Genomic DNA, 23,388 nt, shown 5'->3' with positions numbered 1-23,388 from the left:
TAAGAGGCGCCTGGGTGGTTCCGTGGGTTTAAGCCTCTGACTTCTGCTCAGGTCACGATCCCAAGGTCCTGATTGAGCGCCATATTGGGCTCTCTGCTCAGCAGGGAGCCTGCTTCCTCCTCTCTCTCTGTCTGCCTCTCTGCCTACTTGTCATCTCTGTCAAATAAATAGAATCTTTTAAAAAAAATTATATATAAAAATATTTCACTGTAAGGGCCTGAACATTACAAAATGAAAATACGGTGAAATCTTCCTTCTAGGAGTTTTAAATAGACCCAAGAACTGACTTCAATACCTTGTACTGCCTTCAAATCCGCTGAATACTTACCCCGTGGAAAAGTCTCCTCATGCCCCTCTCTAAAATATTTCAATCTCACCTTTCCAATCCTGTGATCCGAAAGGTTGGTAATAGGACAACCTGATTTACTCAGTAATCACGTTAAGAACGGTATCCTAGGGGCGCCTGGGTGGCTCAGTGTGTTAAAGCCTCCGCCTTCCGCCCTGGTCATGATCCCCAGGGTCTCTGGGATCATGATCCTGGGCTCTCTGCTCAGCAGGGAGCCTGCTTCCTCCTATCTCTCTGCCTGCCTCTCTGCCTACTTGTGATCTCTGTCAGATATGTATAATTAGGATCTTAAAAAAAAAAAAAAAAGAAAATAAAAGAAAGGTATCCTAGCTCTAAGGCAGGAGAGCAGGAATCTTGAGTTGAGGTAACGCAGGGACTAAAACATGTAGCCATATATTCTTGTCTCAAGATGATGGAGAGAACAGAGGTCCAGGGAGAGGGTCCAGTCTTAGGAACCATGCTTGTAAGACAAAGCCTGGCAACTACTGGAAGCTCTAGCTTCCAAGCCGGAGATCATACTGGCAGGCCTCTGCCTAACCAGAGAGATGCCCTTTAACATGAGGAGGAAACTGAGGCACTCGCTTCTATAGGATAATCAGAGATGCTACAGAGGTCGGGGCTGGGGAGGATGCACAAGACCGGGACAACCCACTACCCAGGCCAGACCTGCACACAACCTGAGACGCCCACGCCCCACCTCTCCACGTTCCTCCTCCCCGCAACCCTGCCTCCAACGCAGCGGCTTCCGGCCGAGAGGGGGCGCCTGCGCTCTCTGGCTGCGCCTGCGCGGGGAGGGCGGGTCAGCGCGCCGGCGCAGTGCGGTGGTCACTGGACGCTGTGCTACGTTCCTTACGTCCCTTAGCGTTGGCCGGGGAGAAGGGAAGATGGTGCTGGATCTCGATTTGTTTCGGGTAGATAAAGGAGGGGACCCAGCCCTCATCCGAGAGACTCAGGAGAAGCGCTTCAAAGACCCGGGACTAGTAGATCAGCTGGTGAAGGCAGACGGAGAGTGGCGACGATGTAAGTACCGGGACGCGCCGGGTATTCCCGGGTCCTAATCCCAACTTCATCTCTCCGATCTCGTTACTGCTCCTGAGGCCACAGCTTCCATCCCTCGTCAGTCCTCTCCCTGGTTGCGGTGACTCCGAGGCTCTCACTGTTCCCTAAAACGCACTGTGCGAACCGGGACCATCCTGCCTTTTCCCTCTGCTCGGGCCCTGGGTGCTCCCTTCCACGCGTGCTCAGTGCGGATCCCTGGGCTGTCTGGGAAGGAGCATGGCGCGTGCGCAGCGAGAGCTGTCAAGTCTTCCTGCAGCAAGGGTAGCCAAAAGAAAGCTAGGGCGGGAGGTTCGGGGACTTCCGAACACTCGTCTTTGGTTTCCTTTGGTCCCTTTTCATCTTCAGCAACGCCCGAGTGGTCTCCCTCTAATTTGGTAGGGGCAAAGGCTCCAGCCTGAGAATGAGTCACATCTGCAGCTTAATAGTTCAGTCCACCCATATTGCAAGTGTTTGGGGACTTCGGAAGCCGCTCATGACTAAAAAGCAATGATCCCAAAGCTTTGGAAGAGGCCATCCCCCTGACCTGCAGGCATACCTTTAAAAATCGAGGGAAGACTTTACCATAGTAGAACAAGCATGGGGAGAGGAGTGCCATGAGGCAAGAACAAGCTTGTAATTATTGAGCCTGTTTGTGATTTGTGCAAGTTTTCCGGAAAAGACATTAGCAGAGTTGGTCTAGGATCTGATCCGGGCATCTTTCGTGAAGCTAAATAAAACCAGAGAACCGTCTGCCTATCAACTTGTGCCTGGATTAACTGGGGTAGTCACTGATTGGCCGGAAGCTGTCAAGCACATGTGATTCTTTCTTTCTTTCTTTTTTTTTTTTTCGTCTGATGCAATAGGTCTGTAACCAGCTGAGAGCCAGGTTTTATGACAGCACACTGCAAAGGCCCTCGCTGTCCGAAAGTGTGGTGGATTTCTGTTAGAAAAATTGATTTTCCTAAATTTATCAGGTCATTGGGTAGGAAAAGAGTATTGATTTAACTTCTGTTGTCTGCTGATTCTGTGGTCTCATTCATTCAGATGTGGTATTTGCTTGACTGTGATATCCCACTTCCTGAATCTAAATCTAAATTTTTGAGTTGCAGTGGAATTAAGTGGAAGAAAAAAAACTAGCCTAGACGCTGCTTTACTGAATTAGAAGTCAGAAGTATCAGATTTTGTGTCAGTCTGGTTATTGTAAAACTGTTAAGTGACTTTGAATGTTTTAGTAGTCTTTTGTGTATAATGTACACTTCTACAGGAAGTTCTGTTCCTTACTTGATGAGTGGCTATGTGGTGAGGGGATAAGTTCTTCTGGGACAAGTTTGTGTTTTATTTACCTGTATGTCCCAATAGCTGGGGTATACATACACATACAGGTTATGCATATACACATGTATACATATGATCCCAGTATGTTATCAGGTTACCTACATATAATTCCCACACCTGGTTCTTGGTAAGGACTTGACAAAGGTTTACTGAATTCGTGAATATCTTCTGTGTTCAGGGCACTTTGCCCTTCTGTATGAAAAACTGTTTATTTGTAGTTCATTTTCAACACATCTGTTGATTTGATTCTGTTTTACCTAACATCCCTTCCCAATATTCTCTTGTCAGACAAAAGGAATTACTGATTTTTTCCCAGGTCACTTGCAGCCCAAGTTGGACATTGATCTTATATTTTATATCAAGGTTCTTCTGTCATTGACTGCAACAAGGATGTGTAACCTAGACACATGTATACCTATTTGTCTGCCTGTGGACATTCAAGGGGCCACTAGGGCTCTGTGTGAAACACAGGTATCTGATAGAACGTGGAATCATAGTATCATATCGGTGTTTACCACAACTCTTCTAACTCCAAGGATTCAAACTGTGATTTCTTCTTTTTAAATTTAGAGTAAAATAGCGCATTTGAACATACAATAAGGATTTGTCTCAATTATTTCCAAAGCTGCTAGATTTCTCAACTATTTCCAAAACTACTAGTGTATCTTGAAATCTGCTGGTAGTTACAGGAATTCTATCTAGCCTGTGCTATACTGAATGAAATTTCTCTTTACCGTCTTACTGCACATGCCTTAAGCCAGGTCCTTCTCTTTGGGAGAACTTTCTAACGGCTTTCAGTTTTACCTCAGTCTCACCTGATGCAATAGGTGAGCCTATTGCCACATCCAGGACATGTGATCTGTATGGAATGGAAATCGAATCATTTGATATCTGGATTTAAGTCTTGCTGTGACATTCTTACCTTAAAGCAGTGCCGTCTGAGGGCACCTACCTGGCTCAGTCAGTTAAGTGTCTGACTTCTGACTTCAGGTCAGGTCATGATTTCAGGGTACTGGAATAGAGCCCTGAGTTGTGTGGAGCCCTGCATCTGGCTTCACACTCAGCAGGGAGTCTGCTTCTCCCTGTCCCCTTCCCCCTCCCCCTGCTCATGCATGCACCCTTACTCTCTCTCTCTCTCAAATAAATAAATTTGTAAACATTCTGGTAGCCAATTAGGGAAAGAAAAACAAGAAGTTCATTTTAGTGAGATACTATAACTACCTCAGTATATCAAAAATTGTATATTTAACATATGATCAGTATAAAAATTGAGATATTTTACATTTTCTTTTTTTTTTAAGATTTTTTTTGGACAGAGATAGAGAGAGTGGGCCAAAGAGAGAGCAGGAGGAAGGGTAATAGGCACAAGCAGACTCCCCACGGAGCAGAAAGCCCAACATGGGGCTCGATCCCAGCGCCACAGGATCGTGACCTAAGCCGAAGGCAGACTCTTAGCCGACTGAGCCACCCAGGCACCCCTACATTCTTTTTCTTTTTTACAAGTCTTCAAAATTTGGTGTATATTTTATATGTACAGTGTATCTCAGTTTGGGCTTGCCGTGTTTCAAATGCTCAATAGGCTCACTTAGCTGTTGGCTACCATATCAGACAGTGTAGCCCTAAAGCGTGAAAATACAAATTACTTAACACAATTTACAAAGCCCTGCATGTCCCGCATGTCCTCCTAGCCTCTTCTTCTGTCACTCTCCCACATATCCCCTCCAATCTTTGTTCTAGCCTTGTTACACTACCTGTATGGTCTTTTACACGTCCATGATTATTGCTGCTGCTTGGAATATTCTTTATCAACCTGCTTCTCCCGCTCCCATCAGCCTTCCTTGCCAGACCAACTCTGCTCCCATAGCACTCCCTTATTTGTGTATTCTCCATATATTATCTCATATGTTTAATTGTGACATTTATGGTATTTTTATGTACAACCTTTTTAAACTTATTTTTTTTTACTGAGATGTATTCAGCGAACTGTATAGATTTTAATGTGTAGTTTGATGGGTTTTACAAAGCTGTATACCTGTCTAACCACCACCCAGGTCAAGATCAGAGACATTTGTAGCACCCCAGTAAAGGCTCCCTCATGCCCTTTCCAAAAATAACCTTATCTGCTCTCTGTCACCATCAGTTAATTTTGCCTGATTTTGAAATTAATGTAAATGGACTTACATAGCATATATTTTTCCATTAACATTGAGTTCAAAATCGGGCAAAATTAATTTGCCTGATTTGGGCTTCTCTCAAAATTATATCTGTAAGATTATTCCATCTTTTCATGTGAAGTGGTGGCTTGGTCTTTTTCATTGCTGCACAGTATTCCATTATGTAAATACACCAGTTATCATATAGCTGTATCAGTCAATTCTGTTGATAGCCATTTGGTTTGTTACAGTTTGAGGGTATTATGAATAAAGTGCTATGAACATTGTTTTGTGTGTCTATTGGTAGACATAAGCACTCCTTTCTGTTCAGTGTATACAAGTGGAGTTGCTGGATAATAAGGTAGGTACATGTTTAGATTTAGTAGATATTTCCAAATAGTTATCCAGAGTAGTTATAGCAGTCAACACTCCCACCAGCAAAATAACAATTCTAGTTTTATACCTCCTTGCCCTTAATATTAGCAGTCTTTTAAATTTGATTTTAATTTAAAACTTAATTTAGTTTTAGCCATTCTGATGGGTATATAGTGGTATCTCATTGTTGGTTTAATTTGCATTTTCCTGGTGACTAAAGATACTGAACGCTTGTTCATGTCCCTGTTAGTATTTGGATAGCCTGTTTTGAGAAGTGTCTGTTCAAGAATATTGACCAGTTTTTATTTGGTGGTTTGTCTTTTTCTTATTGATTTGTAGGAATTCTTTATCCCTTCTGGATGGAAGGCTTGTCAGATATGTATATTGTACGCATTTTCTCCCAGTCTATAACTTGCCTCTTGCTCTTTCAGTCTTTTAAGGAATAGAAATTACTAATTTTAGGGACACCTGGATGACTCAGTCATTTAAGTGTCCAACTCTTGATTTTAGCTCAGGTCATGATCTCAGGGTTCTAGGGGGCTCCACACTCAGCAGGGAGTCTGCTTGAGAATTCTCTCCCTCTCCTTCTGCCCCTCCTCCCATTCATGCACTCTCGTTCTCTTTCTAAAATGAATAAATAAATCTTTTAAAAATATATTTTAATGAAGTCTAATTTATAGATCTCCTCTTTGTAGTTTGTGCTTCCTGTGTTTATGAAATCTTTTCATATCTCAAGTTCCTGAAGAGATTTTCCAATATTTTTTCTAGAAGTTTTATTACTTTGCCTTTCACATTTAGGTGGATGACTCATCCCACATTGATTTTGGTGTATGATGTGAGATGGGGATCAAGTTCATTTTTTCCTGTGTTGCTCCAGTTGCTCATGGTAAAATGCAGGAAGCTAGGAATAGAAGGGAACTGCCTTAATCTAGTAATAGATATTTATCAAAAAAACCTATAGCTAACATTCTTTTTTTTCTTTTAAGATTTTATTTATTTATTTGGCAAAGAGAGAAAGTACAAGTGGGGAAGCAGCAGGTAAGGGGAGAAGCAGGTTCCTGGCAGAGCAGAGAGCCCAAGGTGGGACTTGATCTCAGGACTCTGGGGTCATGACCTGAGCAGAAAGCAGATGCTTAACTGACTGAGTCACCCAGGCATCCCCTATAGCTAACATTCTTTTTTTTTTTTTTTTAAGATTTTATTTATTTATTTGAGAGAGTGAGAGAGAGAGAGAGCTTGAGAGGGGAGAGGGTTAGAGAGAGAAGGAGACTCCCTGCTGAGCAGGGAGCTCGGTGTAGGACTCAATCCTGGGACTCCAGGATCATGACCCGAGCCTGAGGCAGTTGCTTAACCAGCTGAGCCACCCAGGCACCATATAGCTAATATTCTTAATGATGAAGTACCAAATGATTTCCCCCTGAGGTTGGGAACAAGACAAGGACATCTGCTACCACCACTTCTAATCCATATCATGCTAAAGGTTCTAGAGAGTATGATATAAGGCCAAAAAAAAAGGGGGGTGCCTGATGGCTCAGTCAGTAGAGCATGCGACTCTTAATCTCAGGGCTGTCCGTTAAAGCCCCACAGTGGGCATGAAGCCTGCTTTAAAAAAGAAGAAAAAAGGGGTGCCTGGGTGGCTCAGAGGGTTAAGCCTTTGCCTTCTAAAAAATTAGAATAGAGTGTGATGACAGATGGTAACTAGATTTGCTGTGGTGATCATTTGCATTGTATACAAATAACAAATCATTATGTTGTATACCTGAAACTAATACGATGTTATATATCAATTATTTAAAAAAAAAAAAAAAGACTGGTACAGAAGTAAAGCTGTCATTATTTGTGGATGACTAGATTATGTATGCAGACCTCAACTATTAAAATTAAGTAAATTTGGGAGGTACCTGGATGGCTCAGTGGGTTAAGCCTCTATATTTGGCTCAGGTCATGATCTCAGGGGTCCTGGGATCGAGCCCCACATCAGGCTCCTTGCTCAGCAGGGAGCCAGCTTCTTCTCTCTTTGCCTGCCTTTCTGCCTACTTATGATCTCTCTCTGTCTCTCTCTTTCTTTCTCTGTGTGTCAAATAAATAAATAAATAACTCTTAAAAAAATAAAGTAAATTTGGGACGCCTGGGTGGCTTAATCAGTTAAGTGTCTGCCTTTGGCTCAGGTCATGATCCCAGGGTCCTGCCCCTGCCCCTCTCCCTACTTGTGTGCTCTCTCTTGGACAAATTAAATAAATAAAATATTAAGGATAGATAAACCAATAAAATTAACTTTAGCAAGATCACTCTATACAATATACAGAATCAATGATATTTCCTTTTTTTTTAAGGTTTTATTTATTCAAGGGTGCCTGGGTGGCTCAGTGGGTTAAGCCGCTGCCTTCAGCTCAGGTTCTGATCTCAGGGTCCTGGGATCGAGTCCCGTATTGGGCTCTCTGCTCAGCAGGGAGCCTGCTTCCCTCTCTCTCTCTCTGCCTGCCTCTCTGCCTACTTGTGATCTCTCTCTGTCAAATAAATAAATAAAATCTTTTAAAAAAATGATTTTATTTATTCATTTGACAGAGATCACAAGATATTTCTATATATAAATAACAAAAAGCATCTGATGCCTAGAATACACTTAATAAGTGACATTCAAGATCTCTGCACTGAAAACTGTAAAAGCATTGCTGAGAGAAATTAAAGATAGTGATGGGATATACTATATTCATTGATTGAAACATTCAGCACTGTTATTTTTTTTATTATTATATATATATATATATATTTTAAAGATTTTATTTATTTATTTGACAGAGAGAGATCACAAGTAGGCAGAGAGGCAGGCAGAGAGAGAGGAGGAAGCAGGCTCCCTGCCGAGCAGAGAGCCCGATGTGGGACTCGATCCCAGGACCTGAGATCATGACCTGAGCTGAAGGCAGCGGCCTAACCCACTGAGCCACCCAGGCGCCCAGCACTGTTATTTTTCAATTGTCTTATTTTCTTTTACTTTCAGCACCTAGCATTTTATTTTCTTTTTTATTCCCAGCACTTAATACAGGGCCTTGCAAATAGGAGGGACTAAATAAAAATTTTAAAGACTTTTTATTTTAAAATACTTAAAAATTCCCATAAAGTTGCAAAAATAGTAAAAGGAGTTCCAATGTACCCTTTACCCAGTTTCTCCCACAGATGACATCTAACACAACTGGTACAGTATCAAAGCCAAGAAATTGACATTGCCATAATTCACAGACCTTATTCAGATTTCACTAGTTTTACATGCACTTGTGTGTGTGTGTGAGTGTGTGTGTGTGTGTGTAGTTCTCTGCAACTTTATCCCATGTGTAGATTTGTATAACCACTGTCACACTGTCTAAGACAGGACACAGAGATCATCACAGAGATCCCTCTCACTGTCTCTTTGTAGTGCATTCTCGTTCCCCTCTCCCCTCCAACCCCTGGTGACCACTCTTCTGTTCCCATCTCTTTAATCCAAGTAAGTGAATGAGAAAGTAGTTAGATCATTTTGTACTGACATTTAGTTCAAGTTTGGCAAAACCTTAAAAATAATAGCTGCCAAGGAGCTGTCTCATTTCTAGTTGTCATGTCACCTGTCAAAAACTTGCTGTTTACGGGGCGCCTGGGGGGCATAGTGGGTTAAGCCGCTGCCTTCGGCTCGGGTCATGATCTCAGGGTCCTGGGATCGAGTCCCACATCGGACTCTCTGCTCAGCTCAGCGGGGAGCCTGCTTCCTCCTCTCTCTCTCTCTCTGCCTGCCTCTCTGCCTACTTGTGATCTCTCTCTGTCAAATAAATAAATAAAATCTTTAAAAAAAACAAACAAACAAAAAAAAAAAACTTGCTGTTTACCATGTTGGTCCTTGAGCCTGGATTCAAAGAGGTCTGATTTTTGCTCATTAGACTTAGCTTAATGAACCACAGTACCGATATAATAGTTTGGGCCCAAATACCCATGTAGGCTGATTAGTGCACTGTCTTTCCCCAAAGAAATTAAAGCACAAGAAACTTTTTCTCCAGGCTGTCCAGTGAGATTTTGTCCCAGCAAAGGGAGTAAGTAACATTAACTATTGCCAGCACAGAGATGCACAAAGATGCTGTAACCACGTTCACAGGACTTGAAACAGGATTGCTCTCTTTCCAGATCCCAGTGCATATCACATAGTTTCTTTCAATGGATTTTAAGAAAATTGAGCAGGTTATGGTTATTTGAGTTTTTTCTAGGTTCCTCAGATCTGTTACTTGACCATGGCATTGTCCAGATTATGGTAGTTTCCAGTTTCATTCTCAGAAGGGCCTTTTCCTTGTCACCAAATGCAGGGAGAACCCCACTGTCACCAATATATGCCAGCTAAATTTGGGCCTCTAAAGATGTAAGATTTCACAATTTCATGAGCTCCTTTAGATCTGTCTAAGGAGATTCTTGGATTCTTTATTCTTCAGGCAGATTTCGGGCAGACAACTTGAACAAGCTGAAGAACCTGTGCAGCAAGACAATTGGAGAGAAAATGAAGGTAAGAGAACTAGGTAACATTCTTGAGAGCTTGAGCAGAGGTATTTAATCTCACTCTTGGTGCTCACATAATTTCTAATCTAGTGTCTAATTCTGTGAGCTACTGAATTTCTTACCAAAGGGACAGATATTTTAAAAAGAAAGGAAGGAAGTGGGAAAGGGGACTAAGAGGCACTTTCAGGGATCAGTGAGTCTGTCTTCTGTCCTATAAATCTTAGACCCTTCAAGCTGCTGTAACAGAATACCACAGGTTGGGTGGCTTCTAAACAAGAGCAGTTTATTTCTCACAGTTCAGAAGACTGAGAAGTCCAAAATCAAGGTGCTGGCAGATTCCGTGTTGGTGAGGGCCCACTTCCCAATTCATAAATAGCCATCATCTCATTGTGTCCTCACATTGATAGAAGGGAGCTCTCTGGGGTCTCTTAGAAGGGCACTAACCCCATTTCTGAGAGCTCTGCCCTCATGACCTAATCTCCTCTGAAAGACCCCACCTCCAAACACCATCACTCTGGGGATTAGGTTTCAACATACAAGTTTGGGGGGATACACAAATACTCAGTCTGTAGCAAGATAAGATTCTTGCAATGTTGCTCATTCATTGTCTGTTTTGTGCTATAGTAATATAAATTCCACCAGTAATCTTATCTAATTACCTCTTGAGCCCAATCTATAGTGACAGAAAGATTTTCTTAGGGTGGACTTGAGATTCTTTGTCTCAGTGTAGTCGTGCTCTTTAATGGAAAGGGCACAGATATGAAGTCCAAATCCTGGATTGTTGGCTATGTGACTTCAGTCAAGTTAATTTCTAAGCTTCAATTTTCTCATCTGTGAAATGACAATACTAACATTCACCTATAGAACAGAATTGTGAGAACTAATTTTTTTAAATGTAGAGAAGCTGGCACAATGCCTAGAACCCTGTAGTTATTCAGCAATTGCAAGTAACAGCAGAGGGCAAGTCGTTACTGGCCTTCATCCAAAAAATCTTTCCTGTGCTTGAAGAATGTTAAGTTTTTGCTTGGCCTGGCTTTGCTATCCAGAATAGTTTATGCTTTTAATCTTTCCTCAAAAATATCCTCTTAGCTCCTCAGTCATTTTTTAAAAACATATTAAATGCTCCCTCAAATCTGTCTCATTTTTAAGTTGTAAACTTCTCAACTAAATCAAAAAAATTATAAAATTTTGGAACCTGAACCAGAAAAGAACATAACAAAAGACTCCCTCTGGATTCGAGTACACTTCATGATAGTCTGAATTGTTCTCTTTACCAGTATTTTGTTACACTTTCAGCTTTTCACTGGCTGTGGAAATTGATACCGACAATCATAAAGTGTTCTTCCTTTGGGACCCATGATGCTTAATCATTTGCATGTCAAACGCCCCATAATTATGTAAATACCAGTGTGCATTCGTGCCTGTGTATTCTTTGGGGCACATACAGATAGTACCAGCCTAGTGTTTTCCTAGCTAGAAGATGGAAGTGTTTTAATTTGCAGTAGCATTGTTAGATCCCTTCACTGTAGCCCCACAAGGAGTGTTCTCCCTTCCTGTCCATTAGAATGGTCTTAAAAAGTGCTTTAATAGGGGCACCTGGGTGGCTTAGTGGGTTAGAGTCTCTGCCTTTGGCTCAGGTCATGATCCAAGGGGCCTGGGATCAAGCCCTGCATCGCATTGGTCTCTCTGCTCTGCAGGGAGCCTGTTTCCCCACCCCCTCTCTGCCTGCCTCTCTGCCTGCTTGTGATCTCTATCAAATAAATAAATAAAATCTTAAAAAAAAAAAAAAGTGCTTTAATATGTATAGCACTTGAAAGTATTCATTTCATTTTGGTTTTTCATCTTTGCTGCAAACCTGAAGTGTAGGTAGTACTGTTGTCAACCTTATTAAAAGGGCAAGAGAATAGGCTTAGGAAATTAAGGAGCCTGCCTAAAATCACATTGTAAGTTAGTTGCAGAGTTAGAACTTGAACTCAGAACTTGAATTTGCTGCTCTGAGGGATTATCAGATAGCAAAGGGACCTCAGCTCTCTTGGCAAAATCTTGAGGTTTAGGCCATTTCTTTCTACCTCAGTAGTCTCTACTTACTCTTTATATATATATATATATATATAAGATTTTTAACTTATTTATTTGATAGACAGAGATTACAAGTAGGCAGAGAGGCAGGCGGGTGGGGGTGGGAACAGTCTCCCTGCCAAGCAGAGAGCCCATTGCAGAGCTCGATCCTCATGACTTGAGCCGAAGGCACAGGCTTTAACAACACCTAGCCACCTAGGCGCCCCTAGTCTCTGCTTATTCTTAAGCAAGACTCATTCTGAGATTTTCAGACGTTTGCAACTTTTTTTAAAAAAAATTTTATTTGTTGATTTGACAGACAGAGACCACAAGTAGGCAGAGAGGCAGGCAGAGAGGGAGAGGGGAAAGCAGGCTCCCTGTTGAGCAGAGAGTCTGATGTAGGGCTTGATCCCAGGACCCTGGGATCATGACCTGAGCCGAAGGCAGAGGCTTGAACCCACTGAGCCACCCAGGCACCCCCGTTTGCAACTTTTTAAGATGATTTTACTTGAGTCACTGAAAGGTGTGAGTTTGGTTATGGTTAGCATTCTGACTTCTCACTTTAGTATATGCGATTGTGTAATAAATCTAAAGGATTTCTACGTTTTACCCCAAGAAAATATAGTTCTTTCTTATGACTCAGTTTTGTGCAATGGTATATGAGGTTGTATAAACATAATTGCCTATTGTTATATGTATAGAATTTTTTAAAAAATCTTTAGAATACGACATGACTTATACTTGCAAAGCAGACCCTGAATCTCCTCAACTTACTTTTATGCAAGTTTTGCTGAGGTTGTACATATCTTGTTATAATGGCCTGTGATAATTTTCTTTAACTACTTCTAATTTGGGAAGAATTTGACTCAATTTATCTTCTCCATGGCTCTGGGCGAGGATTGGAAATGATCTGACAGAATATCACAAAGATGGGTGAGAAGAGAACCAGGGCAGAAAATCTAGCCCTGCTTATGTTCTCCAGTTTTGCTAAGTTGCACTGATTGCTCTAAACTTGGTTCTAGATTTGGTGACTTTTCCTCAAAAATTTTGTTTCCTCAGTGTCCTACGATTCTATCATCCCATCCATTTTTTTCCCCCTTAGCCTCAGTGCTGGGATTTTTCTTAGGGAGTGGACAGGGATTCAGATTCACATCCAGGCACCTGCCCCGGAGCTGGGCAGTGATACGAGCATTTTCACACCTTCTTGGTGCCCATAACTATTCTATGTCTAGAGAGGACATTCTTCTTACATTCCTGTTGATGTCAGCCCTTTGACCCTGATGGATTAATTGATCTGTCCAGGATCCAAAAAGCCAGAAAATGGCAGGATGAGGACTTAAAATTTTCTCACTAAATTTTTCTCTCACAGGTTGCAGCTCTTAGATACAGTTCTGTAGAAAATTCTGTGGTTAGTTTATATATTAATTTGGTGTGCCCTTGTAAAACTCAGTCAGAAATTTTCTTTTATTTAATTGTATTGGGATTTTTTTGGTTTTGTTTCCCCTGCAGAAAAAAGAGCCAGTGGGAGATGAGTCCATTCCAGAGGATGTATTAAATCTCGATGACCTCACTGTAGACACTTTAGCTGTAAGTTATTGTACTTCCCTTTTCTAGACTGGATTTCAGTTCTTTCATCGTGACTTTGTTCCTAGACAAGCAAATGCTGACACTCGGCTCCACACAGCATTGCAGCCTCCTTGAATGTGTGCAGCTGGGAAATGTCCCCCTCCACTCTTGTTGGTTTCAATCCTTGAGTATTTATTAGATCGCAGAGACGGGGATGGATGGAGTAGAAAAGTCAAGAGTAGGAAGAAGAGGAAAAAGGAGCCCAACTACCTTTGGTTCATAGAATTTCGTTTTCACAAAGTCAAGGATTTTTTTTTCAGTTTGCCATAATTCAGTAAATATTCACAACAGTGAACCTAGAGAAGTAATTTTCAAGTTTGTTAGTCACCGAACCCTTTTGTAAACCTGCAGCACAAAATCATGGCAAGAGCATAAATACAGAAAAGCAGAGTTGCGGGTGCTCAAAGGGGTGGCTTGGGGTCGCCACTCCCGCGCAGCCCCACTTGCTAAGGGCTCTCCCATCGCCACGAAATCAGTAGTTTGAAACACTTGCAAAAAGGAATACAAGAGAAGCTTAGGACAGGTTCTTTTGCTTCTAATAAATTTGTAATCTCCCTAGAGAACGGTTAAATGTAGTACATAAGAGTGCTAAATTGATTTCATCAGGAATATCAGAAAGTACGCTTTAAGAGAAAGAGCTCTTAAAAGAGATACAGTACTAAAACCCCTTAGTTCTTAGGACTAAGAAGAATGGCCAGAATTAATCCAACTCTTCCTTAGGTACCCCTGAAGAAAATGCCAACACATTTGTCAGGGCAAAGCTGTGTGCGTGCATTTCAAATAAATCTCAGTTCTTCGAAAGCCTTCATTGTTGATTTTTAAAATGCTATTGCAAGGGTTGTCATTTGAGCACAACAAGGTGAGGGCAACAGAATCTTACTCCTCCTCTGTACCTTGACCTGCTGTGGCTTGGGTGCCGGCCTGGCCTGTTTATCTCCAGAACCTGAAAGTCTCACAAATCAAAAAAGTCCGACTCCTCATTGATGAGGCCATCCTAAAATGTGATGCCGAGCGGATAAAACTGGAAGCAGAGCGGTTTGAGAACCTCCGAGAGATCGGGAACCTCCTGCATCCCTCCGTGCCCATCAGCAATGATGAGGTAGGTGTCCGTGCCCCAGCGGGCGGCAGTCTGCCTGGCGCTCCTCTCTGCTGGGGAGGGGGTGGGGGTGGGGGCGGGAGGGGCACTGGGAAACCCTGGCACTCTCTGTATAATAGGCCTGTGTCAGAAGCAGGCTCTTTGTATATTCTCTCTGCCCACCAATTGAGAATTGAAAGAGTCAGATCCTTGCCTGATTGGGAAGTAGCAGAGACAGCAGGTAGGAGGAGACTCCTGGCCCAGAAATCTCTTCTAAATCGGGCTGCTGTCCTCCACTGCGTGTTGCCCGTGGTAGCAGTGAGTCCTGTGGGAGGGATCTGTGAAATCAACCTCACCCCTCACCCACACCCCGCTGAGAAGCTGCAGGTTGCAGGGAAATCTGCATGATAAAAGTTTCCTGCTGAGTGGGAGCTTCCCCAGCACAAAGCTGCTCTGAGCCCAGCCTTTGTTCTCTGACACCCCAGCCATAGCTGGGCCCATCTGTGCCTCTTTCATTCATTCCCTGGTGAACGAGCCCTTAAACTCACTGTAGGCTGGGGTGGGAGACTTGGGAGGTCAGGGCTCTGAGCCCGCCCTCATATGGCCCCAGAACCAATGAGAGCCTGGAAAGAAATAAAAGTCTACATTCTCCTCTGCACCCCAGGCGATGCTGATGGGGGTTGGGGGGGGGGGGGGGATGTCATGTAGCAGGATTTTCAAGGAGTCATTTAAAAGGGTAAAAAAAACACAAAAAAACCAAATGTGAGAATAGGACAGATCTCTTAAAAATTCATGATTTCAGTTCCAAAGTTAGAATCACTTCTAGGAATCTGTAAATGTTTATTTCTCCATTGAACACAAATTCTCTAGCAAATTCTTTTCCTTAGTCTCTGGACACAATGACCAAAACCTAGTTGTTTGAGTTAAGCAGTAGTTTTGCAAATCTCTAAGCTGTTCTTGGAATGGGGTTTGGAAAGCTGGAGGTTGTGCAGTTCAGCGGTCACCGGTCTTCTTTCCTTAGGATGCTGACAACAAAGTAGAGAGGATCTGGGGCGATTGTACAGTCAGGAAGAAGTACTCTCATGTGGACCTCGTGGTGATGGTAGATGGCTTTGAAGGTGAAAAGGGGGCCGTGGTGGCTGGAAGTCGAGGCTATTTCCTGAAGGTAAGAGTCAGGAACCCGTGGTGATGGGATTCTAAAGAAGGAGCTAAAAAAAAAAAACTGTGCGGAAAACATAACCTACTTAAAGAGGCCCACAAATCCACCACTTGTTCTTGCCTTTCTCCTGCAAACGGATTGGCAGTCAGATGCAGTTCGCTTTCTGAGGCAGGAGAATGCTACTTCGAATTCCCTAGAACCAGAGCCCCTATGTGATCCTCCATTATGGAGACATGTGCTGTCTGGATCAGAACAGGCTGCCTTTAAGGGGCTGAGTGGAACTGGACCGTGAGACAAGTAATGAAGAGTTGAAACCCACTGATGAGTGCTGCGGGGTGGGTGGGCCCAGAGAGCTATGAGAACAGGTAAGCAGAGGCAGCAGACCTGGAGTAGTTGGGGCAGAGGGCTGATGAATTCAAAGAAGACTTCCGGGAGGGCATCCCCCAAAACAATTTTGGGGATACATATATACAGAGTATGTTCTACATACACACACGAGTCTGCTGTTTAAAATTAGTGCAAGAGGGGCGCCTGGGTGGCTCAGTGGGTTGAGCCGCTGCCTTCGGCTCGGGTCATGATCTCAGGGTCCTGGGATCGAGCCCCGCATCGGGCTCTCTGCTCAGCAGGGAGCCTGCTTCCTCCTCTCTGTCTGCCTGCCTCTCTGCCTGCTTGTCATCTCTCTCTGTCAAATAAATAAATAAAATCTTTAAAAAAATAAATAAATAAAATTAGTGCAAGAAAGCTCTCCTGTGCACCCTGAGCAAATCATCCTTTCTGCTTCGCTTTGCTTCTCCTGACAGTGTGCCTGGATGATGGGCTGGGCATTGGTATCAAGAAAGAATCTCTTGAATCAGGTGTTGAGGTTCACTGTCTTTGCTGGCCTCCCTTGGGCCCCCAGTTGCCTCTGAGTGTAAATTGTAACAGATGAATGTGATGACGACAGAACCCAGTCACACAGTGCTTTGTCTCTGCTCCTGTAGGGTGTCCTGGTATTCCTGGAACAGGCGCTCATCCAGTATGCCCTTCGCACCTTGGGGAGTCGGGGCTACACCCCCATTTATACCCCCTTTTTCATGAGGAAGGAGGTCATGCAGGAAGTGGCGCAGCTCAGCCAGTTTGATGAAGAACTCTATAAGGTAAGTAGCCTGGGGTAGTGTGACAGAATGACTTAAGTTATAAAAAGTTTAACCTCAAAGATACAGAGCAGTACTGTCCAGGAGAACTTCTATGGTGTGGAGGTTGCCTGTATCATGACTGTTGAGTGCTTAAAATGTAGCTAGTGCAACTGAAGAAATAGAATTTTCATTTTTACTAATTCTAACAAGTAACCACATGTGGCTAGTGGCTACCATACTGGACAGTGCAGATATAGAGCCTGTTTTATCTTTCCCCAGATAATCTATATGACTTACCTAAATGAAGCATACTTTTAACACCATGAGCTTCAGAAGAAAGCACATTTTTTGAGTGCTTGGACTAAAGACAATTGTAGAAGCGGCTGATCTTCCCATGTCCTCCTACTCCTAACCCCGGACTAGAAGCTAGAGGGCAAGACATATTTCCCTTGGGATTGATGTGGCTTCCAGTCTGGGGCTTTTTCTCAACCCCAGAGCATCTCAGGGAGAATGAGGGGATTCACATTCAGAGTCAGAAGCTCATTTTGATGAGCTGTCTTCACCGCCACCTGTAGTACTCAGAATTTCTAGAGGTTCTGCTACCGGCTGCCCCTCACAGCATAGTCTACTTTTCACCTGTCCTTCCCCTCCAAGACTTCTGTCAGAAGGGGATGACTTGGCTCTTACTGGGGAGGAGTTAGACAGTGTTCCTGGGCTCACATGACTTACCTTAGAGAGGAATTTTTTTTTTCTTTAAGATTTTATTTATTTATTTGTCAGAGAAAGCGAGAGAGAGCGTGCACACTAGCAGGCAGAGTGGCAGGGAGAGGCAGAGAGCGAAGCAGGCCCCGCACTGAGCAAGGAGCCCGATGCGGGGCTCGATCGCAGGACCCTGAGATCATGACCTGAGCCGAAGGCAGCGGCTTAACCCGCTGAGCCACCCAGGTGCCCCTTAGAGAGGAATTTAATAGAACTTCTTCCCACTGGATCCTGTTGATGAGTTCAAGTTATGTTCTCATTCAGAATGCCGTGGGAAGCAAAATGTTCTCTAAACCCTAAGGACTATTCTAACCTTGGTGTTCTTCCCCACTTCTTCCCTTTTTTTAAAGATTTTATGTATTTATTTATTTAGAGAGAGCAAGCGAGAGCAAGGCGGGGAGGGGCAGAGAGAGAGAGAGTCTCCAGCAGACTCTGCATTGAGTATGGAGCCCAACGTAGGGCTGGATCCCATGACCCTGAGATCATGACCAGAGCCAAAATCAAAGAGTCGGACGGTTAACTGAGCCACCCAGGCATGCATGCATGTGTTCGTTTGTTCTTTCTTTCCCCTTTCTTTATTTTAATGTGGAGAGAAATGTGTTCATGTATCCGTCAAAAGCTGTTATCTCTTTTCTTCTTTTCCTCATCTCAACCCCCAGATTGGATCATCACAGAGCTTTAGAAGGGTGTTCCATGGGTAACGTCAAGGAGAAGCTTACATGAGGGTTATGAGAGAGACACTAGGTAGCAGGTGTCCCTGCTATGTTTCCTACATTCTCTATCTCTCTGCAGATGCTTCTTGGATCCCTGTCCAGGGAGACTCACATAGTGAGAGTCCCCATAGTGACAGTTTGGGCTGGCCCATCTTGCTGAATAAACTTAGTTTATGAATTCTCTGGAGCCGTGCTCTCCAGTAGAACTCTCTGCAGTGATGGGAATGTTCTGTTGCTACTGTCCAGTTTGACAGCATCAGCCGCATAGCTGGTGAGCACTTGAAATGTGGCTAGTGGAAACCGAGGAACTACATTTTAGTTTAATTTAAATAGCCACTTGTGGCTAGTGGCTAACTTCCCACTGTAAAGTAGCAATGTCATCTTCCAGATCCCCAAATGCTGACCCAGAGCAGGTTTCCACCCTTCTCTTTTTAAAATTAAAATAATACCACATGACAGAAAATTTGGAAATGATAGGGGATATCATCTTCTTTCTCATTACCTCATATAATTGTCATTTTTTTGTTAAATTTTTATTTATTTATTTGACAGAGATCACAAGTAAGCAGAGAGGCAGACAGAGAGAGAGGGGGAAGCAGGCTCCCTGCTGAGCAGAAAGCCCAACGCAAGGCTCAATGCCAGGACCCCAAGATCATGACCTGAGCCGAAGGCAGAGGCTTAACCCACTGAGCCACCCAGGCACCCCATAATTGTCATTTTTAATACACTTTGGGGGGCTTTTTTCATACAGCCATCATTTTCTCATTCTTCTAATCACAATGTCTGTAGATTGCCTTAGCAGTACATCAGAAGCATATTTCATTGTTCCTTGGTGGTCTTCATTGCCAACATTTTCAAATGGTTACATAATATTACCTGGTCTGGATGTAGGATAGCTGACTCTTCCCTTGTGGAAGTATTCAGGGGGCTTCCTTTTTTGCCATCCATAAGTAATGTTACAATGAACTTTGTCCTGTTTATACCTTTTTTTCTTCTGTGTTACTTTCTTCAGCGGAACACCAAAGTGATTCTTGAAGGAGTGTAATCCTGCATTAATTCATAAGCACCAAGAGAGCAGAGACTGTGTCTCCTCTTGGCCAGCACTGGCAAACTTGGCCCTTACAAATGCCTAACAAATGTTTGTTGAGTGGGCTGATGTATATTGCTACCAGCTCAGGTTTTATTGCACTGCTGTTATTGGTTTATCATATATTATATATAGCAATAATCGCGCCTCGGATAAACCTCATTGGCTACGATACTGCCACTGCGCAAAGCTTATCATATATTATATATAAATGTTTTATTTATTAGATCAGTTAAAAAAAAAAAAATTACCAGAATATTTTCTTTCCTTTTAATTTGCATTTTTTCGATCTCTAGGAGGGATCCCATTTTGGAGTGACCCATTCCCTCCTTTGTCTTCTTAGCATTCCCTGTGGTTCTTGCTCTAGCTGAGGTCCCCATCCCTCACTCTTAACTAGTAGGGGTCCCTCCTCCTCCAGGTGATTGGCAAAGGCAGTGAAAAGTCTGATGACAACTCCTATGATGAGAAATATCTGATTGCCACCTCCGAGCAGCCCATTGCTGCTCTGCACCGGGACGAGTGGCTGCGGCCCGAGGATTTGCCAATCAAATATGCCGGCCTGTCTACCTGCTTTCGCCAGGAGGTGGGCTCCCACGGCCGAGACACCCGCGGCATCTTCCGAGTCCATCAGTTTGAGAAGGTGAGTGGTCAGGTCAGGGTGAGGAGTAGAAGCCTTCTCTCGATCTCTCTGGGGTGATTAGAGGGGCGGCAGGCTCTGTGGTGCTCAGACCCGCCTTAGCTCCGGTCTTCCCTCTCACCGTCTCCATCAGTTTCTGTATAAGAAGGACATGCTGGAGTGGCTGTGAGCACAGAACCTGGAACCAGGCTGCTTGGGTCCCGGTGCCAGCTCGGCCACTTAGCAGCTGTGTAACCTTGAACAAGTTGCTTAACCTCTCCTCCTCTACAAAAGGAGTATAATAATAGTACCAACCTCCTTAGGCCTGCTGTGAGGATTCCGCTGGTTGGTAGGGGCAAAGTGCTTAGAACGGTACCTGGCGTGTGTATAATAAGAGCTCCACTGAGTGTTTGTTCTTGGAGCCCCAGTCCAGTCCAGCACCCATATCCTGCAGGGGCCCCAGCCTCTCCTGACTCCCAGCGGTGTAGGATTAGGTCTCCATCACAAGGATATCTCCCACTTCAGTCCTTTCGTTTATTCTCCCTGTCCCATTGTCACGGTCTCCTTGGGTCCCTCTCTGCAGATCGAACAGTTTGTCTACTCATCACCACACGACAACAAGTCATGGGAGATGTTTGAAGAGATGATTAGTACCGCAGAAGACTTCTACCAGTCTTTGGGGATCCCTTACCACATTGTGAATATTGTCTCAGGTATCCGCCTCCCTTTCCCACAGCCTGCAACCACCACCCCCGCCAGGTGAACTGCCACACAAAGAAATAGTTCACAGTCCAATTAATTGCCCACATTAATTAAAACATCACACTCTTCTCACTTGGGAGTGTTTGGTGATGAGAATATCTGGGTGTGATTTCACTTCTGGGGATAAGGTGTAAATTAAAGAATTCTTTAGGTTTGCTAAAGGTTAGTGTTCTGAAATACCATCCCTCCTTCATGAATTCTAGGGGTTTTCCCTTTCAGGTTCTTTGAATCATGCTGCCAGTAAGAAGCTTGACCTGGAGGCCTGGTTTCCAGGCTCGGGAGCCTTCCGTGAGTTAGTCTCCTGTTCTAACTGCACAGACTATCAGGCTCGCCGGCTCCGAATCCGATATGGGCAAACCAAGAAGATGATGGACAAGGTAGGTGGCCCCTCGGGAGGCAGGAAATAGAGCCTTGTGCAGAACAGGTCCATCTTATTTCTTAGTCCTTGGCGGACATTATGTCCCAGCATCGTGGGAAAATCTGAGCTGCTCAATCTAGACCGAAAAGGGAATCTGAAAATGATTTCTACTAAATCAGGACAGAATCCTTTTAGATAGAATCCTGAGTTAAGCTCTGTTCTACAAGGTATTTCTAGCTCTTCTCTTTTGGGCTTTTTTCTCTGTGACTCCAGATAAAGAAAAATCCCCATTTGTGTGCAGAAGACACGCTGAAGACAGTGTCTTCCCTCTCCCCCAAGAAGGTCTGGGTTTATAAGTTTCTCTCTTCAAACCCAGTTTTTAGGCCTTAATCTTTTCCAGTTCAGGGACTTGAAAGAGGTAAAGGAGAGGCCGCAGTGACATTGCCTCCATCCCTCAAAGGGCCCACCTGCTGTCCGTTTGCTGGGACCTATCACTTGACACTAACGGAGATACGAGGAATCTTCCTGGAATTATTATTATAGGGAATAAGTACTAAACAGAATTCTAGTCTAGCAAAAGATCAATAATGCTTTGGATTTGGATAGTTACCATTGGGGGAGTCTGACTAAGTGGGTGGTTCCTAGTCACGAGGAAGACTAGGTTGAGTTTCGTGTTTCCTCTGGGGGCCCTGGCTTTGCAGGTGGAGTTTGTCCATATGCTCAATGCGACGATGTGTGCCACCACCCGCACCATCTGCGCCATCCTGGAGAACTACCAGACAGAGGAGGGCATCGTCGTGCCTGAGAAGCTGAGGGAGTTCATGCCGCCCGGTAAGACTCACTGCCCAGCCCCTCTTCCTCTTCTGTCTTCCCGCTCTCCTGAAGAGCAAACCCCCTTCCAGAAGGTACCAGTCCCCAGAACTCTGCCTGTCCCCTGGTGCTGGGCATGACAGGGGCAAAGCTGAGAAAGCAGCCACTACAAGTCTGACATCCTGTTTAAGCGCAGCTAAAATTCAGACCAGAAAAGAATTAATGAGACGAGTTACTGTCGTGAGTGCCCTTTTGTTCATAGGGATCATCCTCTTGTGGAACTCTCCCCAAGAAGTCCTTGGGCTTTGACTCCTGAGAATTGGTCGGTTATTTGGTTGGCTCTGTCCCTTCAGGTCTCCAAGAACTGATCCCCTTTGTGAAGCCCGCACCCATTGACCAGGAGCCATCAAAGAAGCAAAAGAAGCAGCATGAGGGCAGCAAAAAGAAAGGGGCAGCCAAAGATGTCCCCCTAGAAAACCGGCTGCAGAACATGGAAGTCACCAATTCCTGAACATTCCTTCCTCCCAGTTTGTCGGGCTTTTGTTTCTGTCAGCTGGGATCTCAGAGCCTGCCCACGGGCAGGGAAGCCAAGCACCCACTCATCACCCGCCCCATCTGACTGCATTGCTAAAGGGGAACAGTCTGCCACGTACAGCGCGACATCCCCGTCTCCTTGCATGGGCACAGGATCCATTCACTGACGACCGATGAAACCATGTAATAAAGCATCTCTGGGGGAAGGCTAGGACTCTTCCACAGTCTTCTGCCCAGGGCTCGAACCCTGTCTCTGACAATTCTCCTGGAAACCACACTCACTTCTGCTTTTCCTTCTAAAGAAGGCTGTTCCATTTAGCAAGTCAGATAGCCTTTGACAGGGTCAGTGAAGGCAGGGGTAGATTTAGGAAAGGCTTAAGGAGAAAGTGAAAACTTTGAGTCTTAGACACACAAGCTTGCAGGATAAGGGCCACACCCTCCTCTGTAAATTCGCCTTTGCTCAAAAGCAGTTGGGAAGGGGCGCCTGGATGGTTTAGTCGGTTGAGTATCTGCCTTCAGCTCACGTCATGATCCTGCGGTCCTGGGATGGAGATGCCCCATGTTGGGCTCCTTGCTCAGAAGGGAGTCTGCTTCCTCCCTTTCTCTAGCCCCTTCCCCCTGCTTTTGCCCTCAAATGCATGCTCTCTCTGGAATAAATGGAAAAATCTTAAAAAAAAAAAAAAAAAAAAAAAGGCAGGTAGGACTAGCTTAGAGGCCAGAGTTGACATAAAAAGCCTCCCGGTGCTTCCGTTCCCTAGGAAGGGCTCCAAGGGAAGGGCAGGAGGCTGCAGGACCTCATGGAAGATGAGACTGTGTTTGATCCCACAGAGACCCCAGACTCAGGAGCATAAGTTGGGGCCTTATTAACAGCTTCTTCTCTTGCCTGTTCATCCCCAAGTGGGAGACCAACCAGCAGAGCAGAGGAAAACTCTTCTCTCCCTTCTCTGTCACTCCCCCTGT

The 23,388-nt window shown here is 44.2% G+C and overlaps 1 protein-coding gene and 1 pseudogene across 1 annotated transcript; one reads left to right on the top strand and one right to left on the bottom strand.

Annotated features, from left to right (window-relative positions):
* The first annotated feature begins 1,142 nt into the window (after positions 1-1,142).
* SARS1 (seryl-tRNA synthetase 1) lies at positions 1,143-22,678 on the top strand. Its single transcript, XM_032302045.1, has 11 exons — positions 1,143-1,366; positions 9,693-9,763; positions 13,324-13,401; positions 14,381-14,539; positions 15,537-15,680; positions 16,655-16,810; positions 19,767-19,988; positions 20,548-20,677; positions 20,946-21,103; positions 21,786-21,915; positions 22,248-22,678. Exons 1-11 carry the CDS (start codon positions 1,231-1,233, stop codon positions 22,403-22,405), a joined length of 1,542 nt encoding a protein of 513 aa, XP_032157936.1. The 5' UTR covers positions 1,143-1,230; the 3' UTR covers positions 22,406-22,678.
* On the bottom strand, positions 19,379-19,540 carry LOC116568312 (annotated as a pseudogene).
* Positions 22,679-23,388: the final 710 nt, after the last annotated feature.

The sequence above is a fragment of the Mustela erminea genome, chromosome 10 (genome assembly GCF_009829155.1).
Source record: "Mustela erminea isolate mMusErm1 chromosome 10, mMusErm1.Pri, whole genome shotgun sequence".
NCBI classification, from domain to species: Eukaryota; Metazoa; Chordata; class Mammalia; order Carnivora; family Mustelidae; genus Mustela; species Mustela erminea.
Note: the sequence above shows the minus strand (reverse complement) of the source record. Positions and strands in the feature narration are given on the sequence as shown.

Coding starts and splice junctions, on each gene's coding strand:
- SARS1 (XM_032302045.1), top strand. CDS start 1,231: ATGGTGCTGGATCTCGATTTGTTTCGGGTAGATAAAGGAGGGGACCCA. Junction 13,402..14,380: donor TCACTGTAGACACTTTAGCT/GTAAGTTATTGT, acceptor GTTTATCTCCAG/AACCTGAAAGTCTCACAAAT. Junction 16,811..19,766: donor TTGATGAAGAACTCTATAAG/GTAAGTAGCCTG, acceptor CTCCTCCTCCAG/GTGATTGGCAAAGGCAGTGA.